The 13,885-nt window shown below is 42.3% G+C and overlaps 2 protein-coding genes across 3 annotated transcripts in view; both read right to left on the reverse strand.

Annotated features, from left to right (window-relative positions):
* HAL (histidine ammonia-lyase) overlaps window positions 1–1,615 on the reverse strand; it is a 31,532-nt gene extending 29,917 nt beyond the window's left edge. The window contains exons 1-3 of the mRNA XM_077111697.1: window positions 932–1,615; window positions 317–377; window positions 182–209 (exon numbers count right to left, since the gene is read on the reverse strand). Coding sequence (XP_076967812.1) covers window positions 182–209; window positions 317–377; window positions 932–1,178 — 336 coding nt within the window. The 5' untranslated portion in view covers window positions 1,179–1,615. The remainder of the gene's footprint in view (window positions 1–181; window positions 210–316; window positions 378–931) is intronic.
* A 3,741-nt stretch (window positions 1,616–5,356) lies between these two features.
* The window catches only part of LTA4H (leukotriene A4 hydrolase), a 47,316-nt gene continuing 38,787 nt past the window's right edge, over window positions 5,357–13,885 (reverse strand). Inside the window, exons 16-19 of one of the 2 annotated variants that reach the window (XM_077111699.1) lie at window positions 11,634–11,729; window positions 9,563–9,645; window positions 8,768–8,872; window positions 5,357–5,706 (exon numbers count right to left, since the gene is read on the reverse strand). In XM_077111699.1, the coding sequence (XP_076967814.1) occupies window positions 5,589–5,706; window positions 8,768–8,872; window positions 9,563–9,645; window positions 11,634–11,729 (402 nt within the window). In that variant the 3' untranslated portion in view covers window positions 5,357–5,588. Of the gene's footprint in view, window positions 5,707–8,767; window positions 8,873–9,562; window positions 9,646–11,633; window positions 11,730–13,885 lie in introns of those variants that run through there. The other variant, XM_077111700.1, reaches the window with a different exon arrangement.

Below are 13,885 nucleotides of genomic sequence, written 5' to 3' on the forward strand. Positions count from 1 at the left end.
TTCAAATCACAAGAGTATAAGGCCCTTCCCAGCTCAGTTTCCCTTGACCTTGAAGCTGAATTAAACTCTGTCCCAAATGACAGGCTTCAATCATATATTTTGCGGACCCTCCTCCTCCTTAAGAGCTGCAAAGACCCGACTGGATTTTCTTAACAAAAAAGAAAAGTGGTATGAAGCTTACCTTCTCGGGTTCGCGATATTTGCTGTACCTGAAGCCAGGTAAAGGAAAACAGCGGGTAATGGGGGAAAGCCCCGGCACCCTGGGTTTGGCAGGAGGAGCCGCAGGGCAGACCAAAGAGCCGGCAGGAAAGGATACAGGTAAACTCCTTCGGGCTGGGACGGGATGAAGTCTGGAGACATCACATCCCCTTCTATAACTGCAACGAGAACACAAGAGACACGCTGCCACAGGTCACCACCTAGGGCCGTGTTTGGCATTGTTGCTGCTAAACCACAAAGGGGCTGGTCAATTGTCCCAGCTCCGTAGGAATGAGTGCATTAAAACGATTTCAGATGCTTTCAGGTGCCCTTTGCGCCGTTCCAGAGGAGAGCAAAAGACAGACAGACATGTAGGTGCTCAGGCAGAGGCACCTGCGGTTAAGAAAAAGGTCAAGGTCCATCTTCCCCGCCTCCTGCTTTATTTTGATTTAAATGTGAACTCCTTCTGTCTCTGAGCCCCTGGCAGCTAGCTGGTTTTACTGCCTCCCTGTCAGGTGTGGATGAGAATCCCACCTTCCTCAAGCTACACAGAGAGCTTAGCAAGGGGCCCGGCAGACAGCAAGTGCTCAGTAGGCGCCAGCTTCTGCTCAGCCTCTTCCCTGCGGGTGGGGAGAACGACAGAAGCTCCCCCCGGGGTGCGGGTGGGGGTGGGGCGGCGAGGCCCACGCGGGACCAGGCATCTCCCCCCACCCCTCCCCTCCGCGCCACTCACCCACTTCCACGAACTCATTGTCCTCCAGGGCCGCCTCGAGCGGGTCCTCGTGGTCCAGCAGCCCCAGCCCCTTGCAGCGGCGCACGAGGAAGCGCACCGCGTCCAGCGAGGCGAAGCCGCCGCCGTCGGGCTTGTTCTTGGCGTAGCGCCGCAGCGCCTCGCGGCCCAGCCAGCCCACCGAGCGCCCAGCCGCCCCGCACGGCACCGCCAGCCACTCCCCGCGCACGTGCACCGTGTACCGCGGCATGGCCCCCGCAGGCTGACCCCGGCCCCGTAGATGATCCCGGCGCGCCGGCCCGAGGGGCGTCAGCACTGGCGGATGGGGATGGACGCCCAAAGCCCGCAGCTTCCTTCTCGTTCCCTCGCTGCCGCGGTGGACAAATATTTATTGCAGGCCCCACCACGTGGCCTTGGGGACTGTTTCTTTGCGGCCGAGCTGGGGTGGGGGGTGGGGGGTGTTAGTGGGGACGCAAGAGGGAGATGCAGGCGGGCGAGCCTCGCTCCTGCAGAAAGGCCTGGGTCTCGGAAGGGCTGGGATGTCAGCTCCTGGTGACAGCGCTGCTTGGGTCCCTCCGGTCACCGTCCCTGGTTGTCCCTCGGTCCTGGCTTCTGTCTCTGCTCTCCTTCTTTCCGGGCGACTTATAAACACCACGTTCCTGTCTTTATCTGGGATTTCTCAACTGTGGACGCACATCACTGGCCAACTGTGACACCAGAAAGTGTGGCAATCGCCATTCATTTGTTTATTGAGCAACTACACCCTGTTACTGGCAAGGTTTTCTGGAGTTTTCCTTCCAAAAAGGAAGGCTGTAGAGGCCAGAGATCGTTTTCCTACTTCAGGTCACTGTCTGCACCCAGGCCTCGATGGCTTGGAGGTTGGCAGCAGCTCAGGCAGCCATAGATGGGACCCCCAGCTCGGCTGTTTGTCAGCCCATTCTTTGGCTAAGTCAGTTATGAGCACCAACTTCCTTATAAAAGGCCAAGAGCTCACTGTGCAGGGTGCACCTGGAATGAAATCCTGGCTCTGCCATAGCCAGGTGACCTCTGGGCAATTCATTTTTTACTTCTTCTGGTCTCGGCTTCCTCATCTGCCAAATGGAGGTAAAACTACCCATTTCAAACGGCCATTGGGAGGGTTAACTGAGTTCACGTATGTAAGGCCTTTAGAACAGCACCTGGCACGTTGGAATGCTATAGAAGTGTGTGCGATCACTACGATTTGGACTTTAATACCCTCGGTACACATATTGTTTAGAAATGTTCTTTCATCTTGGCACATGGATATCTCTAGTCCAGTTAAACTTTTTCAGCACTGCTCCCTGCACCCTGTTCATTACCACAAGTATCAAGGAACTCTGAATAGCAGGAAAAAGGAATCATAAAGACACATACACATTATTTCAACTAGGCAGCACTTTAGCAGTAAGCCAGTTTTTAGAAATCCAACTATTGTAATAGTCTGTTTCCACTAAAACCCGTTGGGAATAAAGAAACAATTCACAGAAAATGCCCACACCTGAACCTGGAGTCTCTCTCTGCAGCTCCACGGGAAGCATAGGAATCAAGAGCTACACCTCATTGAGATTTACTGAAACTTGCACTTCAGTCACCCACACCCTGGCCTCACCCTGGAATCTGTCATCACTTGAAATTGATACCTGTCAGGAGTCTTATTCAATTCCAGCTCTACACCTTCTGACCAGGACTGTCCCTTCACTTTAAGTCACCTCTGCCTTTGGGCCTCCAGGCAGTCCTTTCCCTCTGCTTCCTGCCACCTTCCTTCCTTGCTTCCTTAGCAAGCCAGTCCCCATAGTTGTTCACCTGCAGTTGCTCAAGCTCTTTGTTCATTGCTTTGAAATTCCTTTACAACCTTAAACCTCGGCCTGTCTCTGAGTAAAAACTAACAATCCATGGGTCAGCCCAGGTGTAGATGCAGGTGTAAGCAACTGCCATCATGGGCCACCCAGCAAGTCTCCTACATGAAGTCCTAGGATTGTGTAGGTCTCGGCACTGCCCTTTCACTTGCCCACCCCCTCAGTGAGTTTCCACAGCCTTCACCTTTCTCCCCAAGGCCTCCCTCCCCACGTCCCCCTGTAATTGTGAGTGCCTCCTACATCTCCGAGAACACAGTCCCTTAGGTGTGAACTACCTCAACTTTCTTCCCTCCTTCATGCATTCAACTATTTCTTGAACACCTGTCACATGTCAAGTACTATGCTAGGTGTTGGGATGAAACGAGACAGTCCCTGCCTTGGTGGGGCTTACTCTCTGGTGATGGATACAGACTTCCAACTACCTCCATGGTGTGAGAAAACCCAAATCATTAGGTGTTCCAGTTGACACTCTTAGCTGAGCCCAGCTCGTGAGCCATCCCAGTCCAGACAACAGGTGAGTAGAGAGGGCTCCAGATGAGTCCAGCTGGTGACTGAAGTCACCCGCCAGCTGTTTGAAGACTCCAAGTTAGACATTGTAGAATGCAAACTGTCTTTACCAGTTCTGTCTAAATTCATGACCCAAATAGTCCACAAGTCTGTACCTTCGTTCCTGCTATCCTTTCCCCACCTTACATATATTTTACAACTTCCTTTGCTTGGCTTGATATTTCTTGTTCCTTAAGACTCAGTTGGCTTTCTCTACTCTAGGAAGCATTTTCTAAACCCGAGGTTGGGCTAAGAGCCCCGTCCCCAGGCTGCTTTAGCATACCCCTTCTGTGTAGCATTATATTGAAATTATATTTTATATACTATATATATTTTTTATAAATTTCAACATATGCTAATTAGGTGAACTGAATGAATATGAAATATATAAAATGAATACACATTTATAATAAATATAAAATGTGAGCCAGCTCTGGGTAGATTTGAAGGTAAGGTAAGCTTGTTGTTAGTGCCTCTACCACCTCTACAGCACCCTTCCACCCTACCCACCCTTCAACATCCCGTCCCGATTTCCTTCCAGTGGTAACGAAAAAGGACACCAGCTTAGAGAATGTTAGGTAGGCTTACAGGGCAGAAGCCGTAAAAGCATCACTGAGGTAGAGAGAGTTGCTAAGCCTCATCATTTAGAATGTGGTTAGGTATCAGGAATTTGAACTCCTCTCTCTCCCCTGGTAGAGCAGAACCCTGAGAAACAGACTCGCACTGCTGCATAGGCAAGTGTCCAAAAGCAGAGATCTGCTAGGGAGAGAGGGCGAGAAAAGCCTCAGGATTGCAGCAGTGGGCAGGAGTTTACCCCTTTGATAGCTGCCTCAGCTTTCAGGTGTTTGCTCCTATTAAGATTTTAGTCACTGCGTTAGCACTTTGGGGGGGAACTGATGATAATCCTCCATGCATGTTTATACTCTAAGACGCCATTCCTCTTGGACCAGGGTGGATCCAAGCTCAGCTAAAGGCGCTCGCCTGGGAATTTGGAACAGAGCTAGTCTCTCCATACGGTAAGCACTATTTGCGGCAGTAAAGCTGGAGGGTAGCCAGACTGTACAACTTGTTTTAGGGAAGCAGAGAGATGGGAGTATTGATAACCCTGCAGTCCCAGGTGTCAGCCCCTTGTCCCCCTGTGGGTTCTGATCACCTCCCTCAGCCTGTATCCATTAAACAACCCTTTTCTTTCCCAACTAACCCTGCCGTGGGTCCCAGTGTGCCGAAGTGCCTCGGGGCACTATGTTGTACTCCCAGGGGTGCTGTGGGGTAATTGTAGATTTTGGGGGTAACTAGGCCATCTATTTGACATCACATGAAAGGATGAACCTAACTCTTGAGGAGTTGGAACAGTCAGGCATTTCTTTTGGCAAAGGCTTCTATTTAAAAAAGTACTCAGATGCCAGTAGGTGCTAGGAATTAAGAAAATTTGGGAACTACTATAATACAGTCATTGTGGATTTTTAGCCCAGCTCTACTTTCATTTCATTCAAGTTGTACTGTTTTTGATGTTTTCTTTCTACGTGCTGAGTACTGGATGTAGGTGGTGTGTGCTGGGCACTGAAGAGGAGACAGGCAGGCTGAATAGACTATGGAGGGTGCCGAGGGAACAGAGGGAAGCTCTGATACTCAGGGCAGTCGTCTGACCCGAGGCACAGGGGACCAGCCTGTGTCCAGTAGGCTAGCTGGAAGGACCTAGAACTGGGCAAAGTGCTCCCATTATAGCTGATGCACTTTGGTGAGGCAGCTTATCCTATACCCACTGGGTGGATGGTGAGCAAATCCAACCAGGTGTTCATGTTTAAAGTTATTTTAAAAGCAAAAACCTAATTTTGTGAATTTCTGGTTTGCAGCAGATTCAAATGAAAGATTTAAATGAAACAGGTAAATAATATGCTGACATATCACACTGGGAGAAAACAAATATGAAGCTAATTTTAACAGTTTAAATGTAAAAAACAAAAATTATACTTAACTAAAATTCATTTACAAAGAATTTACCATATAAAAAAACAAAGCTCAGCTTTATTTTAAGTAAAATCACTGATAAGACAATAAAAAGCCCAAACTGACAAGATATTTTTTAATTACAATGTGAGCCAAAGTTTCGTATTTTTTATGGATTCCACTTTAAAAAGAGAAATTTCTGAAATCAGCAGTAGGCAGACCCTTAATTCACTTTTTTTTTGGCATGGGCAGGCTCCAGGAAACGAACCCAGATCTCTGGTATGGCAGCCTTAATCCACTTTTAAATCCTTCCCCACGAGCATTGCAGTCACAGGGTGCATGCTTGCTTTGTGCTGTTGGTAGGTATGGATAGCTTGATCACAAGATTTGTCAAAGGCAGCAAGATCCCTGCAGAAGAGAAGGGAGGAGAAGGTAAGAGAAGGAAAGAGAGAGAGAGAAAAAAAAAGAACTCACTGAAATATTCTTAAATTATATCTTATTGCAAAGATACATACAATCTTTTTTTCACTTTAACCAAGCATGCCTTTATTACATGTCAAACTACCTAGCAATATTTGAATTAAAAAGATATTTTTGCATTTAATTTCAGACTCTTCTTTCTTATCTGTATCTACTCAACAATCGTCTTCTACCTGCTTTCCAAAATCTTCCTTAACATATAAGATTTCCTTCCATTTTCACCAGTGCCTAGCCCTATTTGGTGCATGACAGGCATTCTGATTTTTGTTGAATGAGTAAATAAATGAAAAGACTTAAGAGAGAACAGTAGAGCTGATCAGCTTTATTATCCCAAATCCTTTGTGAGATTAACACACATTTGAATCCTAATAGCTATCCTTGATGGAATATTTACCAGCTACTGGGCACAATACTAAGTGCTTTAGAGAATTCATTCATTCAACAAATGTTTATTGAGTGCATATTCTATTATCAACACTGTCCTAGGTACTGGAGATATAGGATTTCTATATAAAAATAAAAATTCCCTACTTCACGGATCTTAGTTTGTGGAGGCCAATAATAAAATAATGGAATAAGTAGAAGACATGGCATTGTTAGATGATGATAAATGCAATGGAGACTATAAAGCAGGGAAAAGGGAAAGGGAGTGTGTGAGGGTGAGTGTGTGTATATGGCCACAAGGGGATGCTGGAACTTAAAACAGTGTGGTCAGGGAGCTCTCTTGAGAAGGTCAGTATATCCAGAACACTGTAAGCAGACAGAAGGACACGCACAAAGGTCCAGAGGTGGGGGCATGTCTGGCATGTTCAAAAAACAGAAATGAGCAGTGGCTGGGCAGTGAGTAAGGGGAAGAGATGTAAAGATGAGCTGGGGAAATGGGGATGGGGGCTGCTTCAGGCCATTGGGGTGACTTGAGCTGTTCAGTCAGGAGATGGGTAGAAAAGTGACGTGACCTAACAGAATTGCTTCAGCTGCTATGGGGAGAGCAGACTGAAGGGAGTAAGAGCAGGGAAACAAGCAGGAAATGATGGCAACTTGGATTAAGGCAGAGGTGGTGAGAAGTGATCAGATTCTGAATATATATAACTGAAAATAAAGTATATCAAGGAAATTTTCAAACAAACACAAAGGTAGAGAAAATATTATAACAAACCTCTGTGAATTATCACCTAGCTTCAACAATTACTGTTTTGTCATCTTACTTCATCTGTCCCTGACTTTAAGATTGTTCTTTTAAACATTTTAATACAAATCTCAGGTGTTTTATCATGCCATTTTACCTGTGAATACTCTGATATGCAATTCTAACTTTTTAAAAAACATAACTGCCACGTCATTATCACAAAATGCAATTAATAATAATTCTTTAATATTATCTAACACCCAGCCCATATTCAAATCTCCTTTAATGTAATGTCTTTTGGTCTGTAGTTCAGGGGAGAGTTCCAGCCTGGAAATAAAATTTGGTATAAATACCATCAGCAAACAGATGGTATGTAATGTGGTGAACTAGAATAACCTCAAGGAGACAGATGTAAAGAGCTAAGGGGTCCAAGGACTGAGCCCTGGTTCTCGGAGACCGAGAAGGAGCAGCCATCAAGCTGGGAGGAAAGCAGGAGAGGCGGTGTCCTGCAAGCCAAGAGAACTGAGTATTTCAAAGAGGGTTTCAAGCAGGACAACGATGAAAAATTGTAGATTGGATTTCTCAGCTTAGAGATCACTGCAGACCTGACAAGAGCAGTTTGTGGTGGAGTAGTGGGGACTAATACGTGATTGGAATGGATTCGATAGAGAATGCAGGAAAGTAAGTGGACCTAGTGAAAAGAGACAATACTTCCAAGGAATGGTGATGTAAAAATAAGGAGAAAATTAAGAAAAAGTACTGACTCCAGAGTAAGAGGAAAGAGGAGGGGGTGCATGGGTAATTTAGTGGTAGAATGTTCGCCTGTCATGTGGGGGACCCAGGTTCAATTCCCGGCCATGCACTTCCTGCACCCCCACCTCTCCAAAAAATTCAACAAATGCTGCTGCAGGAATGGGACAGTCACTTAGAAAAAGAATGAAATGTGACCCCCACCATACAGCATGCACACAACATACACACAAAAGACTTGAGAGGGAAGGGGAAGCTGGGCAATGCATTCAGAACTCAGGACTACACACTAGGCACATTAGCAACACTCCCGCCTGGGGTTCTGTGAGATTAAAACTAAGGTCCTTTCAGATCTGTGCTGTCCAGTAGGGTAGTCGCTAGCCACATGCAACTATTTAAATTATGTAAAATTAAATCAAATTAGAAATTCATCTCCTTAGCCATACAGTCACATTTCAGGAGCTCAACAGCCCCAGGTGGAAAGGGCCACTGTCCTGGACTGTGCAGGCGTACAGGACGGTCTGCTAGACAGCACTGACTTAGAGGACAGTCTCCAGGCAACTTGGGTCTTCATTCCTAACTCATCTTCAGAATTTGCTTGGAAATTCTAGAAGCCTGGGTTCCTAATAGCACTCATGCTTTACTAATTTTGTATATAATGCTTCTAAAGAAGCTAATGGAATTATCTCGAATTTTAACTATTTAGAAATGTTCATTCCTATTCCATAATTATATCTACTAGCTTTTAAAAATGTCAAAATATTTATTAGAGTTCTCACTTGTCATGCCGGAGACCCAGGTTTGATTCCCTATGCCTGCCCATGCAAAAAAAAAAAAAAAAAAAAACCACCACAAAACCATTTACTAGGGTGCATGGGCAGTTCAGTGGTTAGAATGCCCACCTTTCATGCGGGAGACCTGGATTTGATTCCCGGACCATGCACCCCCCCCCCAAAAAAAATACATTAAAAATATATATATATATTTATTATATAGATAGCAATTTATAGATTGCAGTTTACAGAGTAGTTTAACAACAAAAAATCTGTTTAAGATTTTTCCTCCTCATTCCTTACGCATTATTCACAGCATAGAGTTCGATTTGGTTCTTACTTGAATAAGGGCCTTGTGAACTTCATTCTTCCTTGTTCAGTTGCCATTTTTAGAGCCAAGGGAATTGCTTCCTCCCACTTGGATTGAATGCAGAGCCGCAACCACCTGAAAGGATTTTTAGCGGGGGGTGGGATAGGATTTTTAGGGGGGATGAGGTAGGGGAGGATATGACTTAGGTATATCTGAAAATTATTTGTGTAATGATGAACAATCTTGTAATAGTTATATTACAGTTATATATATATATATAAGTAGTTATATTTATGTTATGTCTTTATTTTGAGAATCTCAACTCTATATATAATTTTATAATTAGAGAAGAGAAGGAAGGGGAGTTTGTTCTTGAAAAAGATCATAAATTTTAAAAGGTTTAGATTATGTAGGTGTTTATGTGCCTTACAAATGCAATTTCTAGAGGAATTAAAACTTTAAGTTCCACACTACAAGACTGAATTAAGAAAGATTTACATATCACAGAATCAAAGAGATGTAACTATTTTGATTTCAGAATTGATTTTGGGTAGTTGAGGAAGAAAGCCTATTTACTACTGAATTTTTAATTCTAATTTTTTAAGGCAAGAGAAGTTTAAAGCAAATTCTAACAAAAAGAGCAATAGTATATTTTTACAGATTTTGCAACTATTCTTTAAATACCACTAGAAACATTTATAGAGATGCAGTAAATCTGACAAGGATTTCTCAAGACTCATGTATGTCTCACTTCTGCTTTCCCTTTCTCCACCTTTTAAACTAGTTTTCTACTTTCTTCCACAGAGACAAGTTAAAATGATGTACCTGAATCGTATTTCAGAATTGTTAACGGCATTGAAGTTGTACACCTCTTGCATTCGCTTTATGTGCCCCAATGGAAGAGGTGCCTAAGGGCAAAATAAAGAATATATAATGTATCATTTCAACAGGATTCCTTGGAAGAAAGGAGCTGGAGAGAAATTCTTAGCCAGATTAAAATCCTATATATTTTATAATATGGAAATAAATTATATAAAAACAAAAGAAACAAATGCGTATTAAAGCAAATTTTGTGCTAACTTATTCTGTAACAAAAGGATGCTCTACAAGTTGCAAAGGGAGAATTTACCTCATGAGGTACTTAAGAGAATAAAATGAGTACACTGTTTATTACTCTCTTCAGACTTTCTGGTATTAAACTTTCAGTTCCTTTCCAGAAGATTCTTCCTTATACCATAGGTAGCTTAAATTTATTTTCATTCTCCATAATGTTAACCTCATTGATTCCCTCCACCTTTATCTGTGCATTTCCCCTGAAATCCCTTTTAGATTATATTCTATAAAACAGCAGTTCTTGTATTACAGACCTTGAGAATCTGATAAATAATACAGATGATGTAGATCCTTTACCTTAGGAAAAAACAACATTTGCCACACATACACAAACTTCTACCTATACAGTTAGAAGGCAATTAAGAAACCACCTATCCGCAGTTAACACCTGCTAAAAGGGAGGACAAGCTCGGGGGAGAGAAGGACAGAAAGAAGGTGAGCTCGGTTTGGACAGGGAGAAACGGAGGTGACTGCAGGCAGGGGGCCTCCGTGCTCGCTCAGCATCTGTGCGCTCACCAGCTGCTCCACCCTCCCACCTTATCTGGTGCATTCGCCCCTTACTGAACCTTCAACCTCAAGTCCGCACTGGCAGGTCAGCCAGTTAGGGTCCCCGCATAGCTCCCTCACTGTGCCCATTCCCGAGTAACCCCCAATGTTTCTCTTTTCCTACCTCCAGGCCACAGAGCAGTGCTACCCCAAGTATGAAATCCTGATACCCTAACTCACTAAAAACAGATTCTCTTACTTTAACTGGACTCTGTTGCCTAAAATCCTACTCCTCATTTTGTATCATTTCCATAGGGAATTGTTTCAAACTTCTCCATCCCCCTCAAGGTCCTGATACTCAAGAGTTCCCTTTAAGGTAATACTCAAAGATGAAGTTATTATTTCCCCCTCAAAATGCAGCATTTCCTTGCTGCTTTGCATGCTTTCAATGATCTGGGTTTGGAATCTTAAAATCTACCTCCCATCAACTCCCAAGTTCAGTCAGTCACAAAAATCTACACTTTGATCCCATGCAATCTCTCTCTCATGTTTCCTGCTCTTTCCATTCCTTCCTTATATCCTGAGTTACTGCAAGTCGCCAAACTAACTTTACCACTGGCATTTCCCATGTCAGCTGGCCTTCAAATCACTAGCAGATGAGCTGTCATAAGGTGCCATATCAATAAATAACTATCCTGTTAAAAAATTTAAATTCTTTCCTACTGACTAGAATAAGATCAAAACACCACAGATTAGCATCCAAGACCTATTATTTCTGATCCCTACCAGCCTCTCTGGTGTTACTTTCCACTAACTTCTTTCCCTTGCTCTACTACTTAATCCTGTAACACTGGGCAAGCTCCTTCCTATGCTGCTCCTTACAACTTACATTTCTACCCCTGCTAACAATGCTCTACTCAAATCACAGCCCTAGTCCTCCAAGACTCCTTCCTTGATTAAACCAGTTGAAAGGGATTCTTTCTTCACTAATTAATTGTTTTTCTCAAATGACACCTAAAATACACCTCCTTTTGTTTCTAAATTGTGCATGTTTTTCCTTTCCTACTTAGATTGCAAGCATCTTGAGAACAGTCTATTCTTTCCTATATATCTTTATACATAGTACAATATTAAGCATAGTTGGCATTCAACAAATGTTTTTTAGATAAAGAGGTGAATTTTATAAATTATTTTCCTCCGTTAGTTTTCACATTACTATTCTGTTCAAGTTGGGTTTGATGAAAATGCTGTGGCTTTATGTCCACTTTAATTTCTGATGTTTTGTGTTAGTACTTACTTTCTGGAGCATCTGTGATAAAAACTCATTCAGCTGATGAGAAGAGAGATCTTTCAAGTCTGCTGAGCTGAATGAATTAAAATCATCTTCTTTGGCCTAAAATAAACGTTACTTGGTTATTTCCATCCTTATACAATTTAGTAACATTTCCTGGCTTATCTGGCACAAAAGTAGTAAGTAAAAATTAACCAAAATATAGAAATACATGGCTGCAAGCACAAGATTGCAAAAAATAAATTAAATCCTTAGCTACTTACAATAGTCCTTATAGCAAATCACTGTAATGTAAAAAGCCAGTATGTCTTCTAAAATCTATATTACTTAAGAGTTAGACTATTAATAGTAAGAGTAAAGTTAAACTTTTGTTGCCACCCTTTGTACCATTCAAGGTATACAGATTTCAAGAGTAAAGAAACATAAAAAGCATGCCAACTAATTTATAGTTGTCAATAAAAAAAAAGGGGGTAAAGATAAAAATTTGGTAAAGAAATAGCAATTTTTTTTTTTTTGCATGGGCAGGCACTGGAATCAAACCTGGGTCTCCAGCATGGCAGGCTGAAACTCTGCCACCAAGCCACCATTGCATGGCCTTGTATATTCTTTTTAATGTCACCCGAATGAACCGATAATATCACACTACTGAACTGAAACTGATGTTTCTTTCCATTCCCATTCTATTTTCCTACTTAATCTTGAAAGTTATCTAAGAAATAGTGAAGTGGGTCTGTATTTGTAAAATTAGGATTCAGTGTCAAAACTCTCTGAGGCATGATTAAGGAATACTAAATAGAGCTAACTAAAATAAGAACTTTAAAATCATACTAAGGCTGAGCCTAACAAATCTTGAAAAACAGTGGTAAAGAGAAAACTCTGAAAAGCAGCCAAAAGAAAAAAAGTGAACCATTGGCGTTAGTACTGAGATAGACAAATAGAACAATGGAACGTAACAGAGAACTCAGAAACAAACACACACACACACACACACAAATTGCACATGTGCACGGACACTTGATTTACAACAGCGCTGACAATGCGGTTGTGGGAAAAAGAAAGACAATATAAGTTTGCCAGGATTACTTCCAGCAGCCATCCATATGTAAAAAGTGAACTAGGAGTCCTACTTCTCACCACACATAAACCTAAATTTCATGTGAAATGGAAAACTATACAACTTTTGTTTGATAATATAACATTTTTTGTTTGTTTACAGTAGGGAAGAATTTCTTAAATAAGACATAGAGAATACAAATCATAATTGAAAAGACGGATAACTCAAATACATTAAAATCAAACTTTTGTTCCCTAAAAGACACCATTTAAGAAGTGAAAAGTCCAGCTACTGTTTTACAGTCCACTCACATTCAGCACCTTTCTACAGGAGGAACACGCATGCCATCTTTTGGAAGTCAGCACCACATGAGACTGGCTATAGCTAACAAAAGGAGAGTGGAATGATAAGTGCTACTCCTCAGCTTAGTATGCTGTGCTTTCTTTTGGCTCTGCCAGGAAACTGGCAATGTCCCAGATAGAATCTTCTCCATCAGCCAAAATTCTGGAATGAAGATGACACAGGGCAGGCCAAAGCAGACGGAAGGCCATGTAGCATGGGCAATAAACCCTGTTCTGAGGTCATTGTCACAGCACAACCTAGCCTGTCCTGAATGACATACCTGACAAAAGAACAGTTCCAGAATATATAAAGAATTCTTAAGAATCAATAAGAAAAGATAAGCCAATAGAAAAATAAGTATGGAATACGAATAGGCAACTTACAAAAAAGGAAATGCAAATGGCAAAAAGATGTTCAACCATATTAATAATCAGAGAAAAAAATTAAATAAAATGAAATGCCATTTTAAATCCTCCAGATTGGCAAACCATATTGAAACCTGGTTGAAAAACCCCCTTCTATAAGAAGCCCTCCTTTATATTGCAGCCAATTCCAATTGCCCCATCCACCCTGGTTCGAAATAATGGATCCTTCTGCTGACCTCTTATTACTTCATCTCTATTATTTATATATAAGGCTAAATCCTCTGATCAAACTGTAAGTACCTCAAAGGCAAGTCCACCTTAGGATATCTTTTCATAGTGCATGGCACAGAATTTTGTATGTAAAAGGACACTGAGAGTATTGGTCAAATAAACTTGGAGACAAGATTCAAAAGACAACACCAGAATTTGCTATGGAGAACAGGATTATTCCTAAATGTTCTGATATTGTCCACTCAAGAATTATCCAGGATACATAT

This window comes from Tamandua tetradactyla, chromosome 7 (genome assembly GCF_023851605.1).
Source record: "Tamandua tetradactyla isolate mTamTet1 chromosome 7, mTamTet1.pri, whole genome shotgun sequence".
In the NCBI taxonomy this organism is placed as follows: domain Eukaryota; kingdom Metazoa; phylum Chordata; class Mammalia; order Pilosa; family Myrmecophagidae; genus Tamandua; species Tamandua tetradactyla.